Source organism: Rhinolophus sinicus, chromosome 13 (genome assembly GCF_057876585.1).
Source record: "Rhinolophus sinicus isolate RSI-liver-muscle chromosome 13, RSI-T2T, whole genome shotgun sequence".
NCBI classification, from domain to species: domain Eukaryota; kingdom Metazoa; phylum Chordata; class Mammalia; order Chiroptera; family Rhinolophidae; genus Rhinolophus; species Rhinolophus sinicus.
Window position 1 is genome coordinate 2698105 of NC_142513.1, and position 25662 is coordinate 2723766.

General features: G+C 53.2%; 1 protein-coding gene across 2 annotated transcripts in view; it reads right to left on the reverse strand.

The window, feature by feature from the left end:
• PHACTR3 (phosphatase and actin regulator 3) overlaps nt 1-25662 on the reverse strand; it is a 158470-nt gene that overhangs the window by 7508 nt on the left and 125300 nt on the right. For both annotated transcript variants that reach the window (XM_074318348.2, XM_074318349.2), the window contains exons 8-9: nt 19894-20047; nt 1599-1654 (exon numbers count right to left, since the gene is read on the reverse strand). In XM_074318348.2, coding sequence (XP_074174449.1) covers nt 1599-1654; nt 19894-20047 — 210 coding nt within the window. The remainder of the gene's footprint in view (nt 1-1598; nt 1655-19893; nt 20048-25662) is intronic.

The following is a 25662-nucleotide window of genomic DNA, read 5'->3' on the forward strand; positions in this document are numbered from 1 at the left end:
CCACCACACACTGCCCTGAAAGTCTCGGGCTCTCCCACCCAGGGCACCCAACAGGCTTCTGGGCGGGGGACACACCTGACTGCTTCAGTGGCAAGGAAGGGGCTACCGTGAACACACGGAGCAAACGGTTTCCCATTTGTGCAGCAGGTGAGTGCAGTCAGGCCGTCAACGCTGGCCATGTCCACTCACCAAGCACCGGGTCTGTTTCAAGGCTTCTGCCTTTACTTGCAAAGACTAACAGAATCGGGAGGGCTGCAGGTGGGGGGACCTGGCCGTCTGTCCGCCACAGCCAGGAGGAGCCAATCCCAGGGGAAAGGCCTCTGCCAGCCACGGGGAGCAGGCCACTCCAAGCCCCACATTCATGTCATGGAGACTATTTTCAGGACATCTGTGACTTTGAAGCTTTAGAAATTAGTGACTTCATTTGCTAAAATTCAAATATTTGGTAACATGGCCTGACTTTTCCATCTGCCAACTTGATGAAGCATGTTATCAACAAAAAGCCTTTTTTTAAATTCTCAGACAAGGCCTCATTCACACAATACAGAATAGTAGTCTCCGTATCTTAAGTTTAAAAGGTAAAACAATTCTTAATCTGAGGGCTATTTCCAACAGTCGATAAGGAGGGGATTGTCTGAGGCACTTAGGAAGGCATCGAGGCAAGGCGAGGGGAGGAAATCAGCCAGCACCCAGCACCCAGGGCACGCGCTCTGCGGGCTGCTTTCCCACAGAGTCCGCCTCGTAACTTTGTAAAAAGATGTTCACAGAATAAAAAACCAAAGCCAGAGAATGTCCACAGTGTTCACCACAGAAAAAGGAAAAGGAATGAAAATACTTTTAAAATCTAGGCCCTTAGAAGACACTTTTTGCAGAAAATCTTTTGAAAACTGAAGTCTATTGACCAGCTACATAAGGACCAGCTGAAAAACACTTTCAAAGGGGTTTACCTCCCAAGTCATGGATGACTTTAATGAGATGGAACAGTGTTTTCTAGACAGTGGAGGCTACGTGTGGACACCTGTGTCCACCCAGCACTTACTGTCACCACATACCTAACTGGGGACACCCAGTGGGCGGGTATGATGCTGGGAGGGGAGTGCCCAGAATCATGCCTCACTGATCCAGATAAAGCTGCCTGCTTTATGCCCTCCAGGTTTTATGGAGGGGGTTTATGACCCTGTCCACACCGAGCCTGTGTCGTCTGCGGCCATCGAGAGGCCCCATCCAAAACTGCCAAGGAAACCTGCTCAAAACCCACATGGCAAAAAACTATATGTAATAAAGGTGCATTTCCCTTAGATCTACTAATTAGGGCTGACTAATTGAAGAACCCTGAAGATGGGGACATCTTCCACTGTGCCAGGCGGACAGCTTTTCCACCCTATATTTTAAAGGTGGGTGTTTCTGGGTGTAGCAACTTTCCTTTAGGGCTCACTTTCAGAATTGCTCAGCTGCTCAGACTCACTGGGGACACAGAAGGGGGCTGGGCTGTGAGAAGGGAGGGCACCAGGGCGAAACTGCCCACAGGTACTGTTCCAGCCACAGCCACAGCCTCAGCACACGTGCGGGGACACCCAGAGGGATCCCCAGCTACTCACGTTTCAAGATGTTTCTTCTCTCCAGTTCCTCCACGGCAGGTCTTTGGCTTAGCCGTCTGCGGAAAAACACTAGAATTACATTTTGCACCATGGTGGCTGCTTGCAAATTGCACTCAGGGTCTGCAAGGTCAGAAGTGGCTGTAGCACCCCTCAGGATCGCTCCCCAAAAGCTGCAGGAGACGAAGGGGACCTCTGGTGGCCGCCTCTTGCTGGCAGGGCGAGTCAGACCCCCCCACGGGAGGGAGGTCCCCACTGTCACCGGGCAGCGCGCCTGCCCCCTCTCCATGGGCGGCTCCTCATGTCCAGGTCTGCGCTCAGCCGCCCAGCCTGTCAGGTCCTGAAGGTCCCCGGGGCCGCGTTTGAGCAGCACAGAGATCTGCTCAGGAAACGCTGCCTGCCCAGGCGGAGGGAGGGACGCCCCAGCCTCAGCTTCTGCGTCCAGAGCTGGGGACCTTGGCGTAGGTGCCTTGACACCTGCCCTGCTCCCGCTGCTCCTGCCGCTGAACCAGCCTCCTGCAGAGGCAGCGTGACTGAGGGCGCCCCGCCTCCCTGCACTGAGCCCGCAGCCCCAGCGAGCGAGCGCGGGTCACACACGGGAATCTCCTCCGCGCGCGGAGCCAGCGCCACGCACCCAGCCCAGACCCCGCGTTCCTGCGATATAAAGACAAATCATTATTTCCTCTCAAATGGCTTCTTATTGAGGGCGATGGAGGATGCAGCCCCCAAAATACAGAAATAAACGAAAGGCTTGTCTGGAGAGTGAGGCATAATTAGACATAATTAATGCCAAGCTCCAATTATTTTTATAACTCCAATAATGTTATCCTTGGGTCACAGCCGGAACCCGCCCCAGTTCCGGATCTTTCAGCTCCTTGCAGGGAGACCACGGACAAAGCTGAGTGGTGGCACACCCAGAACGGGGCCCAGTACTTTGTCCCAAAGAGGACGCTGCCTCCAGCAATATTTGTCTCCTATTTATAATCCCTGTCCAAACACAAAGCCGGGGCGTCCCCAAGGCTCTGCTGCTCCTCCCTCCACCCCCAAACAGGACAGTTTGCTCTTCTGTCCCCTGGGGGCGGGCTTTGTGTGTCTGCTGGCTCCGTGGGTGGCTGCTTCAACAACCTGACTTGCTGTTGGGGCTCCCTGACAACTCCTGGCTGGGAGGGGCCTCCCCACCTGTTTGTTCCAAGCCACAGGCACAAAACCCAGCTCAGTGGGCGGGACTACTCAGCCTGGTCAGGTCGCCAAATGCCGTTCATTCACTCAACCCCATAAATGACTCTACCAGGCAATGTCCCAAGCCCCAGGACACAGTGTAGCCAAGAGAAGCCTGTCCTGCCCTTGGAAAGCTCACAGTCTATCGAGGAAGGCAGACAGTCAACAAATGAACAAAACCAACCCAGAAAGCGGCCAATGTGTGGAGGAAATAAATGGGGGCGAGGAGTGAGGGATCAGTGAAGAGGCAGGGAAATTTAGGGGAGAGCCATTGCTGCTGAGACCCCATGAAAAGGAGGAGCCAGCCAGGGGAGGATCACACCTCTCAGACACAGTGCCTCCTACTAGTAACTGCTTCCAAGCTAGGCTTGAAGATGGGGGGTGGGGGGGGGGGTAGGGCAGTCATCAAGGCAGGCTCCATGGAAGAGGACACTGTCACAGTAGTGGACAGCCCACAGGGGCAGAACCTGGTGCCCAGTGACTGTTAGCTGATCAGCCAGGGCCACCTGAGGAGGGAGGCACCAGTCTGTGAGGAGCGGTGCTAGGAGGAAGGACCCAACAGCGCTATAAAAGCCTGGGTAGGTGGGTTGATCTGGATGGGACGGCTGCCTGGAGGGTGATGCTTTAGTAGAGATCCAAAGGATAAGTGGGGACCGCTAAGCAAGGAAGGGAGGGAAGAACTCAGGAGGCAGTGGGGAGAGCACGTGCAAAGGTCCTGAGGTTGGAAGAAATCCTGCAAGAGCCATGGAGCCTGAATGGAGGTGTGTGCACAACCACCAGCAAGAGAGCTGGACAGGGTGGGGGCAAGGGTGTGCCAGCTTTGGGTGTGCCAGCTTTGGGTGTGCATTCATAAGCACTGTCTGGACTCCTCAGATTGCTACCCAAGGAAGAATAGAGCAGAACCTGCTACCAGGACATACAGCCTGCCCGTGGCCAGGAGCCCTCATCAGACAGGAAGGACAGGCGTCCCAGGCCTGCGAGCAGTGAAGGGCCCCCTGAAATATCAAAGATGACGGGACACTACTCACCCTAGCCTAAGAACACTGCAAACTCCAAATCCACACATGGCAGATGGCACATACAGAGGGTGCCAAAGGAATGTACACACATTTTAAGAAAGAAAAAACTATTAAAATTACGCTGATGGGATCCACTTTGAGCACCTCTTGTCATTGCAGAGGTCAAATGTGACTTGTATTCATCTTTTGTTATCGGTTTATATTGAGTATGACAATTTTAATACAGTTTTTTCTTTTCTTAAAATGTGTATACATTTTTTGGCCTCCTCTGTATATAAAACATAACATTTCGTCCACTTGCTCCCTGAAACTCAGCTGACTCCATGCGGGATGGGATGACCACAACCCTACTGTCACGTCACGCACACAGCACGACTGTGCCTCCTATACAGACGAGACCATCGACGCACAGAGAGGCCACGTGATCAGGTCTCACTGCCCACAGACCCTGGAGCCCACACAGGCAGGTGTGAGTGGCAGGAAGGAGCAAACGCATGCCCGCGGCCCCTCACCCGCACTGTGCAGCGTGCCCGGGCAGCCCAGGGCCAGTGCTGCCAGAGAATCCTCGTTTTGGCTCCTCACAGCCAGGGTTCGCCAGGACCTGTGGGCACACGGCCCAGGGAGGCTGCGCTGTGGGAGCTGAGGGGCCCCGGGCCTCGGGGAGCGGGCCAGGCAGGGCTCAGCACCCTGAGGGATTCCCCAGCTCCCACCCACAGCTGCTCCCTCTCCTGATTCAGAAAACAGTGCTGCTGTGGTGACGATGACGTGCAGGTGTCGCCCGGAGCTGGGGAAGCCAGTCTATTTTTGACTCTCCTCCTTGAGGAGGCCGGAGTGTGTAGCTCATTCCAGTGCCTTGTGAGGTGGGAGTGACACTGAGAAAAGAAATGCCAGGAGAGACGCCCCACCTGTGCTCACAGGAGAGATGGGGGTACAGCGGCCTGGGGACCAGCAATGCGTGGAAGGCCCTGGGGAACAGAAGGGAAAGGCATGGAACGCCTGGAAGGGGCAGGGCGAGCGGGTGGCCCCTGTGGAGGGGCCCCAGGCTGTAGGGACGTGGGAACCCACCCACACCACTGACCCCTCGGGGCTTCCGAGCCCTCCTGCCTCCCTCACGAATGGCTCTGTAGTGAGCCCTGCTTCCCACCTGACCCTGTGCTGTGAGCGTGGGTAATGCCTGGGGATGGGAGAGACCGGCCAGTGAGTGGGGATGAAAGATGGAGAGGAACAGGTGGAGACCAGCGCCGTGGGCCACACACAGGCGCTTGCTGGCTTGTCTTCCTCCTTGCTGGCCCCTCCTCGCACACAGGGTGGCCACAGCACCAGCAAGCGTTAGTAGCCGCGGGAGATTCCAAGAAGCGAAGGGAAGCTCCACTGCCCACACTTGGCCCCAGCCGCCGGCATCGCCCCACCTGTCCACTCCCACCACGGCTCAGGTCTGAAGTCACCCCAGCGTGGAGCAGGAATCCAGAAGAATTCCTGCCAACCAAGCAGAAAGCCTTGGAGCGCAAAGCTGCAGTTGCTGAATAGACAGATCCGCGCCCACGGGGACGCTGGCTATTCTGCAAGCGCCTTCCTGGGAGCACTGAGCCTGCTCCACCACCAGTCTTGAGTCACGGGAGAATGCTGGCGTCCCCGCCTGGGACGGGATTTCCCCAGGGCGGTGCCTTCATTGCCATTCAACAGCAATTCCTGCGTGCTGGGCACGGGGTTCCCGTGGGGCGCTGTCAGGGCCAGCAGATAACCATGGACATGTGGGCAGGCCCGGAGAGAAGGTCAGGGAGGGGACACCTCTCCAGGGTGTGACAGGAACATGAGGCCACAGAAAGACCAGGGATAGGCTGCAGACTGGGGTGAAGCTAGTCCGGCAGCTGCCCCCTCTGTCCTCAGTCACCCCGCAAGTACCAATACCAGCCCACTTAGGGCTCATGTGGGGAGGCACTGGTTGCAGGTCCCCCAAGCGGCAGCCCCGTCACAGCATCTCGTGACCCCAGGCACTCAACATGCACTCGTCCAGAGCCCACCTCCTCACACTGCTCATCTTCCGGTGTCCCTGTCATAGAGAGTGGCACTGGCCATTATCCAGTCACTCATTCTAGACCCCTGATGACCCTTTGCCCTTTTGTTCCTAACCCTCAGCCCCCAGGAACCCCCACACGCTGGGTTCCACTTGCCGACACCTCTTACATGCATCTGCCTCTCCATCCCCATCCCCACGTGACCCAAGCCAGCAGCCTCTCACCTGGACATGTGTGACAGCCTCTGTGGGCCCCTCGCTGCTTACACTGCCCCCTCGGGCACAGACATCCTCCTCCCATCACACCCCACACGCGCTGTGCAACAACGGTCTGTACCACGCCCTGCACTCCATCCTCCCACACACGTTATCTTAAAAACCAATGCAGTGTCCTAGCTGCAACATAAAGGAGGAAGGAAGGTCAGTTCTAACCAAATGACACAGTCAATCCGTAAGTGTTCAGACACGAGCACATTAGGTGACGTAGTAAAGGTGTCAACTGCCCAGACCGACATGAAACAATCACCGTGGTGCCATCGGCTACCAAGGCAGGAGTCCCCTACTGGTCATTCACCGGCTCCGAGAGACGCTACTGTGGGGGAGCCGCTCCCCAAAATGAACAATTGTTGGTCAGGTTCTGACAGAAACAAGGACATGCTTCTGTCAATGTCCAAGGCGTCCGCACTCAGGGGAAGCGCCCCTGTGTTGAAACTGCGAGTCACGTGGGTGCCACAGCGCACGTAGGTCATCGTAACAGGCTCTGCACCTGCGTGAGGGGCCAAGGGTCAGTGAAAGCCAGGTGGAGTGGGGCGAGTCCTCCCTGCCTAGTACGTGCCCTCGACTGCTGGGACACCAGACCTGCTGTCCTGCCCCAAAATGCAGAAGTACTGTCACTGCAACAACCAAGTTCACCGAGGGTCAAAGGGATGCTGCTCCCACCCTGAGTTCTGGGGCAGCCACCTCACCTCCTCTGAGGGGCCCTGCAGGCTTGAACGGGGGGCCCTTCCTTTACTGCCGCCGTGGGCTGCCTGACCTCCAGGCAGGTGTGCTACCCCACGAGCACCTGTGAGACGTGTTCCAGCCAAAGGCTCTCTGCGGTCACCCTGGGGGCCAGCCTCCTAGGCTCCCTCCAGGGCAGGGGCAGCTCTGGGGTTCTCCCAGCCCAGCACTTCCAGGGCAGCAGTCCCTCCCTGTGCCTGGAAGCAGAGAGGCAATGCTGCCTCCCAAGTTTATGGTCAGAATACAGGAGCGATGCACATGGAGCCCTGTGGGCACAGCGCCAACTGCACCTGAGCACTGAGCACCTGCCTCTACAGCCCCTCCCTGTCTCCTCTGCTGCTGCGGTCTGGGTCTGCAGGCCTTCCCGTGGGTCACCCAGGACAACAGGGTGACCCTGTGGGAGGTGGACATGGCCGCTGAGAGGCACTTTCTCTTTATTCTCTCAGCCAGGTAGAGCAGAGGAAATTACTCAACCTGACGCCCAGCCCTATCTAATGCTATTTCTGAAAGGAGGCATAGAGTGTGGAACAGGCCCAGGGCCTGGGTGAGGTGCGACGGAGAGGAGAGTGAGTCCCCTGAGGGGACTGTGATCCCCTGCAGGTGACAGGCTCTGCTGTGCAGGGCCATGGAATCCACTCAGTAAACAGGTGAGTGAACGCTACTTACCATTGTGGTGGTGGTTTCTACTAGTGTCAAATGGCTTCTGAGTGGCTGCAAACAACTCAGTTTGTAACCCAGCAGCTGCATCTGGGCAGAGGGGTAGGTGGGGCTGAGGCTACTGCCTGTTTTTACCACGTACATAATCCCCTTATTCAGCTTTTACAAACTGAAACACCCCGTAATGCTCCCCACGGCCTGCGCCCTGGCAGTGAGACCCTGGTCGACAGCACAGACGTTTCTGCAGCAGCGGCTGGGTGCCAACCCTGCCTGGCCGCCACCTTCCTCACGCACTACCCCAGTGGCACCTGGTGACCGTCCTGCTTCAGACACTGCATTTCTCACCTGTGAGCTCTTGCCCAGGCAATCCCCTGCCAGGCTTCCCAACCCCACCTGCCTGGGGAGGGTCTCCCGGGCCAGCCCCACTGCACTCCTCTCTTCAGCCGCCAGGTCAGGGAGTCTGAGCAGCCCGCAGCTCCCCAGGTCCCTGGACCCCCGGCCCCTCCTCCACCGAGATGCTCATCCCCTGGGCTGCCTCTCAGGGTCCCCACCCCTCCCTCCTCAGCAAGTCTGAGGGGCACTTGCGGCCCAGGGCAGGGGCCCAGCCACACTGCAGTGAGCAAGCAAACACCAGACAGCGAAATGCCCAGGCAGAGAGAAGCACCACCTCCACTTTCATCTGTCCTTGATTTTAGAGAAGAAACAGCGCCACCCTACACACCAAATCGCTCCGACAGGACAGAGAGGTCCTCAGTGCCATTGAGGAGTGCCTGACGCTCACCAGCCCAGAGAGGAGAGGTTAGGAGCCCCAGGAGGGAACCCAGGACCCCCACTGCACCTTGGGCACTCCAGCATGCTAGGAGCACTTCCTGTGCCCCCCACCACATCCGGGGTGCACGTCACACTCTCTTACTGGACCTCACTCCCAGCCCCCTGGTCCTGAAGGCAGTGCCTGCATCCATTTGGTTCCTTTCTCCTCTCCCAGGGCCCAGGAGCGAGGCTGGCTCAGAAGTGTCTGTCCTTGAACTGAAATGCTGTGGGGGAGGGTACCCCTGAGAAGGGGGCAGCCTATCTGTCCACGGCACCCCAGAGACCCCTCAGTTACCCTCTCCCTGCTCCTCCTTCCCAGCTTCCTGCCACCTGCCAGCAGCCCCTTGGCCCAGCACTGGACAGTCGGGGACAGGGGGCACATACAAACTGCCAGGGGGTGCTCCCTGAGCCCACCAGGGGCTCCACGTACACGCCTCCGAACAGACTTTAGAAATCACCGCCACCCAACGGGAATGTCTTCATTCACACATCCATCTGTTTGTTCATGTCTTCCTTTTCCCTTCCATCTGTCTCCACAGAACTAATCTGAACACCTACAAGAGCAGACACTGCTAGTCTACCCAGTGTCCACTCTGTCCTTAAGCAGCACCGGAAAGCTGATTGCACGCAGTGCAGCCTCTCTTCCAGCAAAGCATGGCCGTGCGAACAGGCTCTGACCCGGGAGCGATGTGAGGAGCTGCTGGGGAGAACCTTCCTGAAGAGCTGTCTCAGCTGCCATGTGTGCACCTTTGGGGCTGCAGTGGGATGCCTGGAGGGCAAATGCCAGCGTGAGGATAATTGAGCAGGAAGGGAGAGGAGCCCGAGGCGTCTGTGACTGTGGGACAACCATGCCAGGCCTGACTGTCTACAACTACTCCATGGAGCAGGGTAGTTCCAGGCCTGGTGTCCAGAGCCAGCCGGCCGGCCTGAGTCCAATCTCAGTCCATCGCCTACCAGCCGCGTGACTGTACATCTCAGCGAACCTCTCTGAGCACTTAGAGCTTAGGCTTGAGTGAATGCAGGCAAAGCACCGTCCGTGGCACATAACATGAATGTCACAAACGTTACTGGGCCATCATTGCATCAGTGTTACTGTGACTACCGCTTGCACCAGTTAAGCCCCGATCCTGGGGAAAGCAGGGCCGGCGGATTCACTCCCTGCAAACACCTGTCTCGCTGGCTCCGACAGGTCGAGTCACTCACCTGGGCTCACTCAGTCCACAACTCCCAACCAGGTGACCTCCGGACCCGCCAGACCACCTGCCCCCCTGGGTTTGGGAATCCTGTCTGTTGACACTGAAGGGAGGTTGACATTGTTTCGCATTTTCTTACAAAACACGCTGTACCTTCTTGGACAGATTCCCAAGCAACCAAGAAAAACAAAGAGCAGCTGACCCTGTGCAGTGACTCCAAGGACAAAGGACATGGGCTTGCTTCACAGTGACCCAAACAAGGGAGGCTGCGCTCGCCCTGCAGGGACCACGGAGCCCTCCCTGCTCACCCCAAGTTCTACCCCAAAGACCAAGGTGTATAGTTCTGTCCCCCGAAGCGTAGGTTTTGTGAAACATTCCCCGGTTTGGAAGTGCTGTTTTCTGATGCTCAGTTACCTCCATCTTAAAGCAGAACATGCAGGATGCACACTTTACAGCCACCGCTCTGTGGGGCTGGCCTCGCCTGCCTCCCGGGCCGTGCAGGGCCACCCAGCGTCCTCCCTCTGGGGCAGAGGTCACGCCATCCTCCCCACAACACCCCACAGGGCCCGCTCACAGCCCTGTCCCACGAGCTCCTCTTGCATTTTTGTAACAAATCCTTGCAAGTGTCCTTATAAATCCTGGCATTCTTCTTGACATTCGTAATACTTGGGGGCAGGCTCCTTCCCATAGCAGCGGACCCGGCAGTTGGCGTCAAGTTCAGGGTCTGGGATGGTTTATCTGGATAGAACAGACCTGATCTCAATGTACCCTGAGGTGTCTAACCAGAGATGGAAGCCCCAGGAAGACGCCAAGGCTCTCCGGAGGGCTGAGGAAGCAAGTCAGGTAAATCTGCTTCATCACAGAAAGGAAGCAAAGCAGAGAAATTGCCAACACCAAGAGTCTTTGTTCCTGGGAGCTCAGAATCCCAAGGGGACTGCGGAGAGCTGGAGGTGGCAGGAATCTTGAGCTCACCACCCCAGCAGGTCACTGCCGGGGGCGGAGGCGGGGTGTCCTGGGCTGGACCCACAGGGTCTGTAGGGAGCTGGCCCTGCTCCACTGTCAGCTGAAACAGCACCCCGCCCAGCACAGCTGCACTTCGCTTGAAGAGGCCCAGCAGTCAGTTTTCTGTTCAAGAGTGACCTTGGGCACAGTGAGTTCTTTATCAGTCTGTACGTCTACATTCTTTCTTCCATTTCCTAAAAATCCTTGTAGAGACTGGCCCACTGGCCATTTCAAAGACTGAGCCAACGAATGTGCTTTCATAGACGAGGCGGCCAAGTTCAGCCCCTGAGATTCCCGTTGTGCAGTCGAGCTGATGCTGGGAGAACGTCTCGTGCGATCTTCGTGGAAGGATGTGCTTCAGCTCGAGAGCTCCCCTGACCCTGAGGCCAGCGGAGACCCCAGGGCTGCGGTTCCCAGGTCAGCGGGTGAGGCAGAAGCTCAGGCCCAGGCCCTCCTCAGCGACCTGACGACGACCTTGGCCTCCCACCACTCCCCCATGTTCTGTTTCACCCGAACGGAAATGCCTGGCTCCTGACGTGCCCCACCTAGAACCCCAAAATATTCAGTAAGTTCACTAGCGCAAGCTCCACAGGCTCCCAGAACAAAGAAAAGTGGGTTTTAAGCCCACCTATTTTTGGGGGGTTGCATTTAATGCCGCCCATGTCCAGTAGATGGATGGGGCTCATTAAACCCGAAGACACAGCAGCCTGTCCTGTCCTCGGTGGTCAGTGGAAAACAACCCACCATTCACCAGCCATCCGTCTGTAGAAGTCACGCGGAGCCAGAGGGAAGGCACTGTGGTAGGAAACGAACCAATGACGACAGGAAAACCCGACAGAACTCCATGCCGGGCCTTCAGTGCCCTTGAACTTGAGCTGGCACTGCTCGCCACTGCCACCCCATTATTTCAAAACCACCAGTGGAGTCTCCTCTACCTGGTCTACATGCTCCTACTGTGAGCTCATCCAGGCTCAGGAGTTGAACCATCACTATAAGTGCCAGGGACACCGCCAACCATGCATCTCCCTTCCTTCCCACATCCACCTGTGTCCATATTTTACTACACACAATGATGCTTCGTGTACTTCCGGCCATGCCACCCCATCTCTGTACCCAGCACCTACCTGCACTTTGCAGGGACCTGAAATCTCTGTAAGTGGGGGGTATGCACCCCAAGAGGTATACAGGGGCATTTGATGCTGCAGGAGAAACCAGGGCTGCTTTCCTGTGGTCTCGATTTCTCCCTGTAAGTAACCTGAAACATTCTCTTATGTCATAGCAACCACAGATAAACCACAGGGTAGCAGGCAAAGTTTGCATGAATTTTTAAGGACAGCAATAATGACTGTTATTATAACAGTAACATCCGGGGCTGGCTGTGGCGAGGCCCCGGTCACAATGAAGGGCTATGATATGGGTGTCAGAGGCTTGTTTTAAGGATCGAGGTGGTGACACGTGTACAGCGTCCCACATCACGTGGAACACAAAGGTTCCATCCAGGGCTGCTGACGCTGAAGCAGGCACAAGCCCCAGCCCAGCGGGTGTGGACATTACTGCTTCATTCACACTGACACGGACCAGAAACTGGACTTGGCCGTAGTATGTCGTGCGTTTCCTGCGCTCGCGTGCGAGATGAGAGCGGGATCTGGTGGCATCAGGCAGTGATGCCTAGTGGTTAGGGAGGAGGGCTCCCAAACCTCCTGTCTGGCTGCTCGCCGTGAGACTCTGGGACCACCTTCACCTCTCTGTGCCGTTTCCTCCTCTGCAGAGCAGGGATGACAGTCTCTGCCAAGGGCTGCAGTTGTGCCCGGTGCCCTGGGGGCAGTCAGGGGGCAGCCCTTCCCATGTGCTGCTGCTCTGGTTGATGTTGTCATGAATTCTGGCCTCAGAGGCTGGTTCTCCCTGTTCCACTTATCTGAAATTTATGGCGGGCACTTCCCCGGAAATGAGAATTGTCAGCCACGCAGGTACAAACCCACAGCAGAACAAAGGCCCCGCGGGACGCAGCTCAGCCAGCTGGTCCTGCCCGTGTTCAGTCGGACACCTGGACGGCAGCTTCAGTGTAAACATGGTCTCCACAGGTCAGCGTGTTCTGTCCCCAGGACCTAAGACAGATCTGCCTCACCTGAGCACAGCTAGAGGATGGACATTCTCAGAACTCAGCTGTCACACTGTCCTGTCCCGTTGGCCCCATAGACAGCAGGGGGAGCTGGTGGGCTGAGGCCACGCCCACAGCGACGCTTTGTGCCCCCAAGGCCTTGAAGCATGGAGACCTACAGGCAAAGGTCCCCTGGGAAGTCAGCATCCAGGCTCAGGGGGTGCGTGTGCTATGGGCGGTCGGAGGCCATGTCACCCGTAAGGACGACGCGGAGGGGCAGGCAGCCTCAGGACCCCCCCCCCCCCAAGGGAGCAAGGGTGGGGAAACTGGAGGTTAACCACCTAAGTATGGCTACACAGCCCAGCTGGGCCCTGGTCAGCCTGACTCCGGGGACGCTGACCCCTCACAGGAGCGGGGGACCATGCCACGTCGTTACCGTGTGTTCCCACTGCCTCATGTCAGATTGGGCAGCACAGCGCCGACCTCATGGGCGTGATGTGTGGGGAACAGAAGCAGCCCAGGTGCCATCCGGTTTTTCATCTCACCACACGGTCTCGAAAGCAAAGCAGGCGAGACCTGGGAAGTCACCGGGTCCACCTGGGGCTCCCAGAGTGACCTGACCACCCCCCACCCCACCCCAGCAGCTAAGCTGAACCTCCTGACCGCCCAAGAAAAATTCATCGCTGTTTCCTCTGGGGCTCAAAATTAACCTTCACAGAACTAACCATTCTTCTCCTTCTTCTAAAGTCTTTCACTTAAACGCCCAGAAGTGGGACACTCACTCAAGATGTGCAAACTGTCACCAGGACCCCACACACACTCACTGCTCCATTACTTTCGAGTCACGTGGCTGCCAGCAGTGAGGGATGGCACGGAAACCATGTCACCAGGGCTGAGTATCCTTATTTAGTTTGTTATGATTTACATTAACAGTGACGTTATTAAAAAGTATTTAATATTTAAAGGTAATATTATGGGAACGTCTTATTGTTGTTTTAATTGGGGTGAAAGGTTCTTTCTTACTATGAATTTTTAGGTCTGCGGTTGCTAGCGAAGTTGAATTCTTTTCCGTATGTTTGTTTAGAAGTTTTGCTCCTCCCTCCTGAGCGCCGGTGCCGGCTTCACCCACAGACCTCGGGTCTCACTGCTCCTGCACAGCTGGTCTTCATCCTTGAATACAGACGTGGTCTAATTCAATGCGTTTGTCCCGCCTCCTCTCCGCTTTCTTTCTTTCTTTCTTTTTTTTCATTTCTGGAAATGTAGCTCAGGAAAATGATCCATAAAAAGGAAAACACTGCCGTGTGAAAATGAGCATTGCAGGTTTATTTTTCCAGATCTTGAGGCATCTAAAATCTGCTGAGGGTGGGAGCAAAAGCTGGACACGTGTCCACTCCTGAGATACTTGACCACTTTTAAAAATGAATATTTGAATACCGTGTAGCAGGATGAAAACCCTCTGACATGACATCAGGTGGCAAAATCTCACCTCTGCTAAGAGGGCCTGCATAAAAAATGGGTATGTTTACTTACATTTCTATAGTAAACTCTAGAAATGGATTTGAAATCATGTATAGAAAAATATACCCCATAAAGATAAAACAAAGAGTTGTGGAAATTGAGGCAAAGGGCCTATGACAGAAGGTCAAACACAGACACCCACCCAGAGTGACACAATACAGTTGCCACACCTGACTCTTAGCTTCTTGGTGGCCAAAGCAAAAGGGGAAACACAATGAATTACAAAATGTACATTCTCCTTAAGATACTAACAGGCGGCTGATATACAGAAGCACAGCTTATTTGAATCCTGAAGCCTCAGAGAACAGTCTTCCAAGGTCCTAAGGAAGGCGACACAGTGTAGCATAGGGTGGGCAGTGACATGTGGGAGAGACAAACTCTGTAAAAATACAGATTCCTACTCAAGATATCTCGAGTGGGGGCTGGGAATCTGTTTTCACAAAGTTCCCTGGTGATCTGGATACACAGTCAGGTGTGGGAACTGGTGTGGCTCACATGACCAGTTACCCTCTCTATGTCGGCTGCTGTGTGACTGTGGGCAAGTGACCCACTGCTCTGAACCAGTTTTCCTCTTCTAAAATAGGACCATTAAGAGTATCTACTCCAGAGAGCTCTTGTGAGGCTTCAAGGAGACGACATGCAGGAAGCACCCAGCAGGAAGCTGGTACACAGAAGACGCTGCATAAATGTTAGCAAGGACCATTATTAAAACCACATTTCTTGGTCCCTCATCTTGGATGAAGCCTGCGGGGCTGGCTTGGAGGCTCTCGGACGAGCTGGGTGCCCCCCAGCACAGCTCAGGAGGAGGGAAATCAGCAAATATTTATCGAAGGTCAGTTGTTAGTATGCAATCCCCCACTCCCAGCAATGAAGCTTCAATATTTCCCAAAGGGATGGCTTCCCTTCTGGCAATTACTTTTTTTTTTTTTTTTTGTAAGCCTCTAAAAGAAAGGTTTCTATACTAAGACCCTACTCCACGCCCCCAGCTTTCCTTGCAGCTTCAGCAGAAAGAAGAGACCAAGGCTAATGTTTGGGGGTCCAGCCATGCCACGATAAGCTGTGCCAACCTCATCCCTCCATGCTCAAAAGTGGCACGCTTCCTCCTTCAAATTCTGCAGATGTCAAGGCGACCGTGGGGGCTGGGAGCAGCGGCACACAATGCTTTTTTCCTCCAGGAACTTGTTTTCGTGGAGGCCTGAGTGATGGCAGCCTGTTCTGGATGCAGCAGAACAAAATGTACAGAAGGACGGCGCAAGGATCATTTAATGCCTGTGTTAACATGCTAAGTACCAGCTCCTGTCACTACTGAGTATTAATCAGCTCGTTTCAGTGCGATGGGTCCCAGAGCACAGCACTCCCACGGGAGAGTTAATGGAAGGCTCGTGTATCACTCAGGCAGCACGTGCCCAGCTCCTCTGTCCCCAGGCAAATCACACAATGGTCACAAAAAAGAACCATTGGGACAGGATGACGCGGCCGCTGGCTCCTTTGGCACAGCAGGAGTTGTCCACACAGCAGAGCTCAGCTCATCCTTACTGAGGCCTGCTGGGCGGCCCCCTCCCCCTGTACAGGTGACAACTCGCCCAGGAGGGCACCTGGCCACAGCCAGAACTGCCCCTGAGCGCCCCCTGCCAGGCGCAGGCTTCTTTGTGTTCTGACAGGGACTAAGCGGGAACTTTCCGAAGGACCCCCAGAGAGGACAGCACTGCCATGGCCTCCATTTTACAAACAAGAGGGACACTCGAGATGGTGGTGTGTGCCCAAAGTCACACAGCTGTGACAGGAAGGCTGGGATTGGAACCCCCATCCACGTTTCCCCAGCCCATGCGCAGCCGAGAATCTCTTTCTGGATATTTTCACTAGCTGCCCCCACCACCTTCCACGCTGGGGCACTCGGTCATCAGCTCCCACCCTAACACAGGAAGGAAGTGTTTTGTACCCAAAGGCCCAGCGTGCTGGCTGGAGGCCAAACCAATACAAGAAAATGAGAGGCTGTGACGAGACAGTGCTGGCCCTTCTGGAATGCGGGCCCTGAGGCCTGGGCGTCCTCCTCCTGGCTGGGGGACCCTGGGCACAGTCCTCCTTAAGGCTTAGTGTTCTCACCTGTCAAATGGAAACGGTAACAGCACCAACTTCACTGGCTTCCTATGAGGATTAAATTAAATGAGGAAAAGGAAGCAAAACTGACAGCATGGGGTCGGCACCTCAGCATGAAAGCAGCCGGGCGTCCTCACCGCTGCTGCCCCTTCAATGGTGTGCGCACGCCAGGACTGAAGCACGGCCATCTGCGCCTTTGTGCAGAATTTCCAGAACATGCCTACTATGCGAAACACGGGAGCTGCTCCTGGACTCTGGTGCTTCCTTCACACCTGTGCTAAAGGTGAGCTGATCTCCCCTACAGAAGGGGGTGAGAACCATCACACTTACACTCCTCCACAGGTGACTGACTTCACTCTGGTCCCCAGACCCAGCACACAGGGTGTGTTATTGGGGGCTTGGGAGGCAGCAGTGACCACTTCATCCAGAAAAACCCCAGGAGTACCCAAAAGATCAAATTTTAAGGGTCTGGAAATAACAAAACAAAAAAAGCCCAACTGCCCTTCAGGCACGTTGCCATGACAACCAAAGGCTGAATTATTCAGCAAGTGATAGCAGAAGGATCTCCGAAAGGCAGCAAAACAGACAAAGGGTTCCAATTAAACCACTTTTGTAGGGAAAACAAAGTGGGCTGGCGAGGAAGGCTGCATCTGACCCCAGGGATGCAATTTATCCACCGTGGCTCTGTGGCTAATTCTGTGGGCGCTTTTCCATTTTTAAGCATGGCAACAAATGTCTAAGGCACCACTACTCCATTCCGGTGCAAGGTTTAAAATTAGTTACAGATTCAGTGGAAAATGCACAGAACTGAGGCCCTCAGGCCTGGCATCCCGGCCCCCCACCTTTTCCAGCTCCCTCTGCACCTGCAGGTGGGTGTGGGGTCCCCCAGCATCACCGTGGTAACTGTGCCCTATTTTTAAACCACAGATACTATCATTATTTACTATTTTTCCTTTAAATTAATTCACTTAATACTGTATTCTGAATAAGAACTTGCTTTGTTTATCAAATAGAAAACCATTATCAATTGGCATCTTTAGAAGGTAGCTGCAAAAATGATACCATGAGTCAATATAATTTGTTTTACTGCTGGGTACGGAAGGATTTTAAACACGGCACAAACAGTATAAACCACACAGGATATCAGAGGTTGGCAAACTTTGTCCCATGGACTACAGGGGCCTGTGTTTGTAAATAAAGTTTTATTGGCACATGTTATTCATTACATTTGTTACACCCCCCCCCCCCATTCATTTCACACCGTCTCTGGCTGTGCTTGTGCTACAATAGTAGAGGTGTGTAGTTACAAGACACACGGGTCCACAAAGCCGAAAACATTCACGATCTGGTCCTTCATGGAAAAAGTCTGCTGACACCCAAAGCACCTGATTACTAATCTGACGACCTGAAAATGAGAAACTCCGGCACATCGTCGGAAAGCGTGAACAAAATGAAAATACGAGCCCCAAACAGGGAGAAGGATGTGTAACTCAATGGATTAGAAGCCACAATTTCCAAAGTAAACTTCTAAAATCATGAAGATAAAGAAAACTGCAGGTCAGGTACATGAAAAGAAGAAAGCGAAAAACTGATAAACACTGAAAAAGAAGAAAAACTTCAATCTCAGTAGGAATAAGAGAAAGACAAACCAAATCTCACACGATCGCACGAGCATCCGTGAGCCGGGCCACAAGCAGCACGGGGGACGGACGGGGTCGGGTGGCAGGACGTTTTATGAGGTACAGGCAGAAACGCACAGCAGTACAGCAACTTCGAAGAGCAATTTGGTAACAGCCGATGAGTACGGTGGCGTGCTCTGTGACACCGCTCCTGCCAGCGTTCATTTTAGGGTTAAGGTAAAAGCAAAAACTTAGAAGGAAAAAAGAACTAAGCATCAACTGGGGATGGGCCCCAGGAGCAGGTGGCGCTTGAGACACTTCTGAAACGTGCGGGGAGGAAGGGCTCCCAGAGGCACACACTGAGCAAAGATACTCTGCCCCCTCTTGCAGAATACAACACACATTGTCACACTCAAGGCTATGACAAGTCACATGACAAATAAACCGCTTGTGAATGGTTTCCCAAACTCACTGGACCAAAGAGCGCTGGTTTACATCTCACGCCTGTCACCTCTTTGGGGACTACTGATCCACATGCATCTCTTCAGGGGCCCTCTGAGAGCTCATGTCTGTGGCAGGGGCTGACCTGATCTTGGGGGACCCCGTCCTACCCGTGTCCCTTCCCACTGCTGTGGGGTGTGTGGCCTGTGCTCGAGTCTTTGCTCCCTGCTGTAACCATCGATCCCTCCTGGGACGCACACCCATGCCTCCTGTCCTCCCACGTGCCTACTGAGCGTCGTGTCTGTATCAAGCACCAGGGTGGGTGGACATCAGCGACACGGGAAGAGGCCTGAGGCAGCCACTGCTGACAGGAGCACGTGAGCTAACAGCTGTGTCACCAGCAGCGGCCACAGCGCCTGCTCCTCATAGGAGTGAAATAAACCTTGGTGATGACCAGACACAGAGTGACAAATGCTCGAGGGTCTGACAATGTCACTCCAAGCAGGCTAATAAAGGCCTCAACCCCTTGGTATCGGGGGAGTTGTTAACCTGCCCTCCCCCCAGAGACAGATGGCAGATCTGGGTGGGGCTTATCAATTTCTACTTTAAGAAGCTTCTCCTTGGGGAGCGCTATTCTGGGTTCAGGAGCCACTGGACACCACCAGGCACTTGAGAGCGATCTGTGCCGAGGGCAGCCTCACCCCAAAACTTAGAGGAGACCCACAGGTAGGACCTTCAGGGACCCGGCTCCCAGGCCCCAGCAGCCAAAGCAGCAAGCGCCATGACCGGGTGAGCACGAGCTGCATGGCAGGGCCTCCCTGACACCCACAGTGAGCTTGAAAGTGTCAGCACCTACGTTATAGACAAGAAAACCGAGGTTGCTGAGTTTGGGGCCCAGCTGCTCGGGTTCTTCGAAAGCAATTTAGAAAGTCATCCAATGCTTGAAGACGCCATACTTTCAACCCCTGCCCCATAATTGCCAGGTGCCCTGTGTCAGGGAGCGTGACTGGATCCCAACAGACCTTGGCCACTAAGACACACCCCATGCTGTCCTGTCCCACAGCACAGTGACTCTACAGCCAGCACCCCCCAGTGTCCTCCAAGGGCACCTTGGGGGCTGTAAAGCAGAGGGCACTCACTCGTGGCTCTGGTCACAGCCAGGTGGCAAATGGGCTTACACGGTACACAGACTGACCCCCAAATACACAGAATTCCAGCTTTTCTTGAAACACTTGGACGATCTGGTAACAACTGGAAGCAGAGTGTTGCCGGAACCAATCAGATGGAGGTGAATACGGACACGCCCACTCCCCCGCCCGCCCCCCCAAGTCACTGTGCCACCGTCCCTCCCAACCGCCACCCCTTCTTTCTTCAGGTGCCCTGCTTTGCTCCTATAACCAGTGCTTCTGCACCGGGGGTGACATGCTCCCCAGGTGGCATGTGGCAATGTCTGGGGACAGTTTGGGTTGTCACAGGAGGATGTACCGTGTAGAGAGCAAGGACGCAGCTGAAGCTTCTGACAGAGCACAGGATGGCATGGCGGGGGGAGCTGAGGGCACAGGGGCCCCGGCTGCAGGGCGGGGACGCAGCCTCTGCGGGCGCCCACTACTCACTTGGACAGTCTCATTTCAATCTGCTGCCGGATCTCCCGCCGTTCCTCGTCAGTCCGCCTGGGGAAGACGTTACGGTCCTCCAGCTCCTGCTTGCTGGGCCGGTTCCGCAGTTTCACTGCCAAGAGCTCCTTCTTGCATCTCCGTGGCAGTGTCCCTAGGAGAGCCGTGCGAGGGAGGGGCAACAAAGAAACAGGTGTTAGTGAGGTGCTGGCGTGTCACTGCAGCCACCCACCTGTTGGAGGAGGGAATGAGGTCAGAGCGATGGGAGGACGTGGTCAGCTTGTGGCGCCTTCCAGGAGGAATGGTGGGCACTACAGGGAGACGGGGGTGCCGCCATCTACCTCCCCTAAAACCCCACGCATGGGCCCCACATTCCATGGCGGGTGGGGTGTCAATCATACCGTACATCCCGGGTCTCCAGGGCCAGTCCTGGTTGATACCTGTTGCCCCAGGGTGCTTATTAACAGCACCCACTTTTTTTTCAAACATGTCCTAGTCAGCGTCATACCTTACAGGTACTTTACCCATGGCGGCCCTGCCCTCCCCCTCCCCATCTAGTCCCCCTCTCCCTACTGCCTGCCACCTTTTGGCCATGAGGGTCTTCTTTCAGTTCCTAGAACGTCCCACCTCGGTCTGTGCCCCATGTCTGTCCTCTGCCTACCACCCTGCTCTGCCGGGACTGGCTGGGGCTGGCCTCTTTCCGACCCATGCGGCTAGCCTTGAGCCATCTCCTCAGAGGTGCAGTGGGGCCTCCACTGCCATCACACCACCTGCTGACTCCTCCCTTCTCTGTCTCCTTCTTGCTCCTTAGTTTATTCTGTCTTCTCCTCCAGACTGAGTTCAGTGAGAGCCCGTTCTGCAGGGTCCTGGCACAGTGATGTCAGAGGAGGTTATCAGTGAGTCCTGTTGAGTGAAAGCAGCTGTGGGGATGCTGATTCATGGTCCATGAGGCTGAGTCTGACCTTGGGGTCCTACGCTTGTCCGGAGGCCGTGGGGCAGAATGAGGGCACAAAGAAGCTCTTAGGAAACAGAACGTTTAAGTTTATTTAAGGGCAGAAATGGGGTTGGGCTACATTCAAAGGCAGAGCTGGGCCACTCACTAGTGCTAGGAAACCGCGTGTTCTGGTTAGTGGAGCTTTCTGAATAACAGGGTCTCCGCCTGCCCCGGGCTAATGCTGACTACTGGCAAGTAACTGTAAAGTCTACCGCAGGTGGCATGTGTGCGGGTGCGGTTCTGCAGTGGTGCTAGGGCACAGACTTAAATCCGGAGGCTCAAACCATCATCCAACACAATCGCACCCACTGACGGAGGCAAACTTTATTTCTTAAGGAAAATGGCTTCCCAAAGAAAGTAACTCCTCATGTGGGAGATGAAAACACAAAGCTAGAAGTAAGTCTGATAACATGATAGTTTAACAGAGTTTGGGATCAAATAAGGCATGAAGAGCTGAACTCAGCTAAGGCTTGATTTTCTAATGTGAACTGATTTGGAATGTGTTTTACAGAGAAAAGAGAAAAATAACGGCTCCACAAACCACTGCACAAAGGGCTCCAGCCTGAATTTGTTTTAATAGCTTTACAGAGGACGGGGATCCTGTATTTATAGAATCATAACGAGCCTGAAGGAATGACATGCATTTTCCAGCTGGTTCTCACTGCATGTCCTAGGGGACATTGAAAGCCATGGTGATGGCACTGGCTCAAGGGCGTCTCCAAGGTCTCGGGACAAACCCTCCCTGAATATCAAGGGTCTAATACATGGCGAGAAGGGATTGCCATTTTCAGAGAACTATAGTATGCTTACGCACAAAACTGTACTGAATGTGCTTTAATCCTTCTAGCTTTTCATAGAGAAAGTTTCTAGCCCATTGCAAATGTCTCAGGCTTGCCATTATAAGCTTTAATCATACTGATTCTTAACTGAAAGAGCCTTTCTTCAGAGATTTCTGGACGTAACTGAGACTTTGTTCCACGGGAAACCTCAGTGCTCAGAGCCAGTTCTTCGCCCCCACCCTCTCCTCCAGCCTCCGCGAGCACAGCCGGGTGCACTGCAGGACCACAACAAACACGTATGCACCGGCCCCAGGTCTTCCCCAAGGCAACAGAGGTGAACAGGTTTTGCCACTTAAAAGTCAGAAAAGGAAATTTCCAGACAAATAGCTTGAAATGAGAGCTTTCCATGAATTTGAGTGGCACATCAGCCCAACTGATGGAATTCATCCAAGGGAGCACCCGTTCCAGAACAATCTGTGGAACACGGAGTGGGTGTGAAGTTGAGAGACAGGCCAGGAAGGCTTTGTGTCCAGACTGCGGGGAGCAAGCAGTTCTCCATCCCCAAGGGCCCCCAAACATTTGTCTTCTGATCTTTTTGACCCGGAAATCCCACGACCAGGGGCCTGCCACCAAAACAAGAGGAACGAGCTCATAAAAAAAACATATCAAGGGTGTTCACCCAGCGTCGTTTACGAAAGTAAGAAATTAAGCAACCTACATATCCACCAAATGGGCACTTGTTAGACTGTGGTGCCACCTGTGCCATCTGAATAGCGGGAACCCTTGACTATGGTCCTGCACATGTTACTGAGGGACAAAAAGACAGTCAGGATACGCTGCTTTAAAAAGCAACGTGCAGAGAAGTACGTTAGTTATGTGTGTATAGAAATACAGTTGTGTGTGTCTAATTTCGTTCGGTCCACGTACTCGTACTATAAATCAGCCCAGTAATGCCCGGAATTGATCATTTCAACTCATTAATTTTGGTTTTCTGTATTTTATTTTTAGCTAAAACATAGTTTTCTTATATAAAAGTAAATAATTGTTTAAAAGGAAAGACCTCTGTCGAGTGACATCAGTAACGATAATGGAAAATTCTCCTCTCCATAAACGCAACAAGGAAACTGGCAAAAATGGTCAGAATCAATTTTCAGAACTCTGCAAATTAACCAAAAGGCTACCGCAACGTGAGAAAAACGGGCTGAATCTCAGTAAGAATGTTTTGCGTTGTCCGGCCCCCTGCCCCTCTGTCCGGCTTTGTAGTGCTTCCATCACCGTGAAGAGGGGCTGCCAAGCAGCCACTGGAGGAAGAGGGACGGGCCTGTTCCCAAAGAAAGGACTGCCGTCATGTCACCTGCCTGCCAGCCCCTAAGGCCCCACTGGTAAGGCTGTCTGTATGGGATCTGACTCAGCTGGCCCAGTACAAAGCGCCTTTTCCCCAGGGGGAGTTTGTTGAAAACAATACTGTCTTTCCAGGTGCTCGAGTTTCATTTATCTTTAGCTCAGTCCCGCTCAGTACTCTATGGAGTTCTTTATTGGCAAAAACCAATAAAACATTCAATGCAGAGGCCAAAAAATTAAGTCAATTAAAATAAAACTGTGATGTTACTAGACCTAGTTCAACTCCAGCAAATGTTGGGGCTGCCTCTCCAACGCCCAGCTGACAGGCAGAGCTTAGGAAGTCGGAGGGGGAATGAGGTTCCGTCTCCCCAGGAACCAGAGTGGCCCGGACAGCAGCTGGCCCGCGCAGCCCCGGCTCCACCTCCCCAGGCAGGAGGCAGCCTTCCACGCCCCGTGCTCACCGACACACCAGTGTGTGTGGGACTCAGAATACGCCCATTATCCACCTCAGTGGAACAAAGGGTGCTCCTGGCAAATCTCAGGCTACAGGTTTCAATAAGCTTTTAATAAGTTTAAAGGTGTTTAAGGCATAAAAAGTGTGTTCTCTGATCAGAAGAATTGGAAATCAATAACAAAAAGATCTCCAGAAAAAAATACTCAAATCTTTGGACAATAAATTTAAAAACTTCTGAATAACCCATAGTTCCAAGAAGAAATCGAAAGGGAAATTAGAAAGCATTTTGAAATAAATAAAAATACAACCTATCAAAAGGGTGTTGGGGAAAATTTTATAGCATTAAATGCCTCTATTAGAAAAGAAGAAAGGTCTCAAATCGTTGCCCTCAGATTTCATTTTAACACACTAGAAAAAGAAGAGCAAATTAAAACCAAGGGAGTAGGGGGAAAAAAAAAGCAATAAACATAAGAGCAGAGACCGATAAAATAAAAAATAGAAAAACAATAAAGGACACAATTGAAACAAAAAGCTAGTTCTTTGAGAAGAGCAATAAAATTGATAAAACTCTAGCTAGACTTATGGGGGGGAGGGAGAGAGAGAAAGAGAGACTAATTACTACCAACATCAGGAATTAGAGGGGTGATACCTGCATCTGATTCTACACAAACTAGCAGGGCTCAGTCAAGAAGAAACACATAACCAGAAGAGACCTATATCCATTAAAGAAATATATTTCTAGTTAAAAAGCTTCTTCCACATACAAAAACAAAACAAACAAACAAACAAACAAAAAAATGCTGCTGGCCCAGATGGAGGCACTGATGAATTCTATGAAATGCATAAGAAATAAATAACAGCAATTCTACACAAATTATTCCAGAAAATGGAAACAGAGGGACTACATTAAAACTTGTGCCATGAGGCTAGAATTTCTTGTGCTGTCAACACCAGAAAAGACATTTAAAAGAAACTAAAGACTAATTGTCCTCATGAGCTTTGACGTAAAATTCTAGCAAATGAAACTCGACAGTTTATAAAAGTGACAATACACCATGACCAACTGGGATACAAGGTAGCTCACCATTTGAAAAGCAACCAATGTAATTCACCAAATTAACAAACTTAAAAGGAGGAAATCAGTATGGTTACCTCCATAAACCACCTTTCGGTCTGTGGGGTGCTTGCCCTGACTGTCAGAGCTGAAAGGGGCCCACCAGGCCCTTCCCCGACCCCCCACTGGTGAATGAATGGGGAGGACAGTGAAGTTCATGGAGAAGGGATCTGTCTCAGGTCACAGCTGATAGCAGACAGCGAGCTGGCTGCCTCATGGCTCAGAGAAGTATGTTCTCTCACTCACCTACAAAAGCAATGCATGCTCATTGCAAACAACTTAAGCCTAACCGCAGTACCAAGAGGCAAAACGTCTTCTTTCCCTGCCCACATCTCACCTCCAGAAGAAACCACTACTACTAACACTTTGCCATGTCCACGTCCAGACCTATTTCTGTACAATCAACAGCTTCCAGCCCCACTTCACGCACAAGTGAGCCCCCACTGTACACAGCAGCCTGCAACATAGTCTCACTCATGCATCCGTCTCTGGGTCCAAATCAGAGTGAATCGATCCCGCTCTGCCCTTTAATGGCGGTAAATTTTCCCAGAGTGTGGCTGCTACGCGATCCCATCACGTGTTTTTCTAGCCCACCATGAATGGACATCTGGGGTGGTGTTTGTGTTTGCTCTTTCATTCAAAGCTGCAGAGAACAGCCTCATCTGTATTTCCCTGCTCATGTGTGAATATTTCCATCAGCTCAGCCCTTGGAAAGGGGCAATTCCAGAGCCAAGGCTGCTGCTTATGTTAGGTTTTGACGGGCCCTCCTTTCTCAGCTCCCTCCCCCACCCTACACACACACACACTGAATCTATGCCAGCCTGCACACTTGTTTTTACCAGTGGAAGGCCCACTTGCTTCTCCCACTTGCTGTCACTCTCGAGGTTCGGCACGGCAGCCCTTATAACAATGAATTAGGAAAATGATACACGTGCATTTGATTATAGAAGTCCTGAACACTTCCTTTAAAATGTAGACAAGTAAATCATACTGACAGCCACAGCTGGGGAGCACCTCTACCTGCAGCACATGCTAACTGCACAGAGGGTCCCCATCAGCACCTGTTCATGCATAGGACTTCCATACA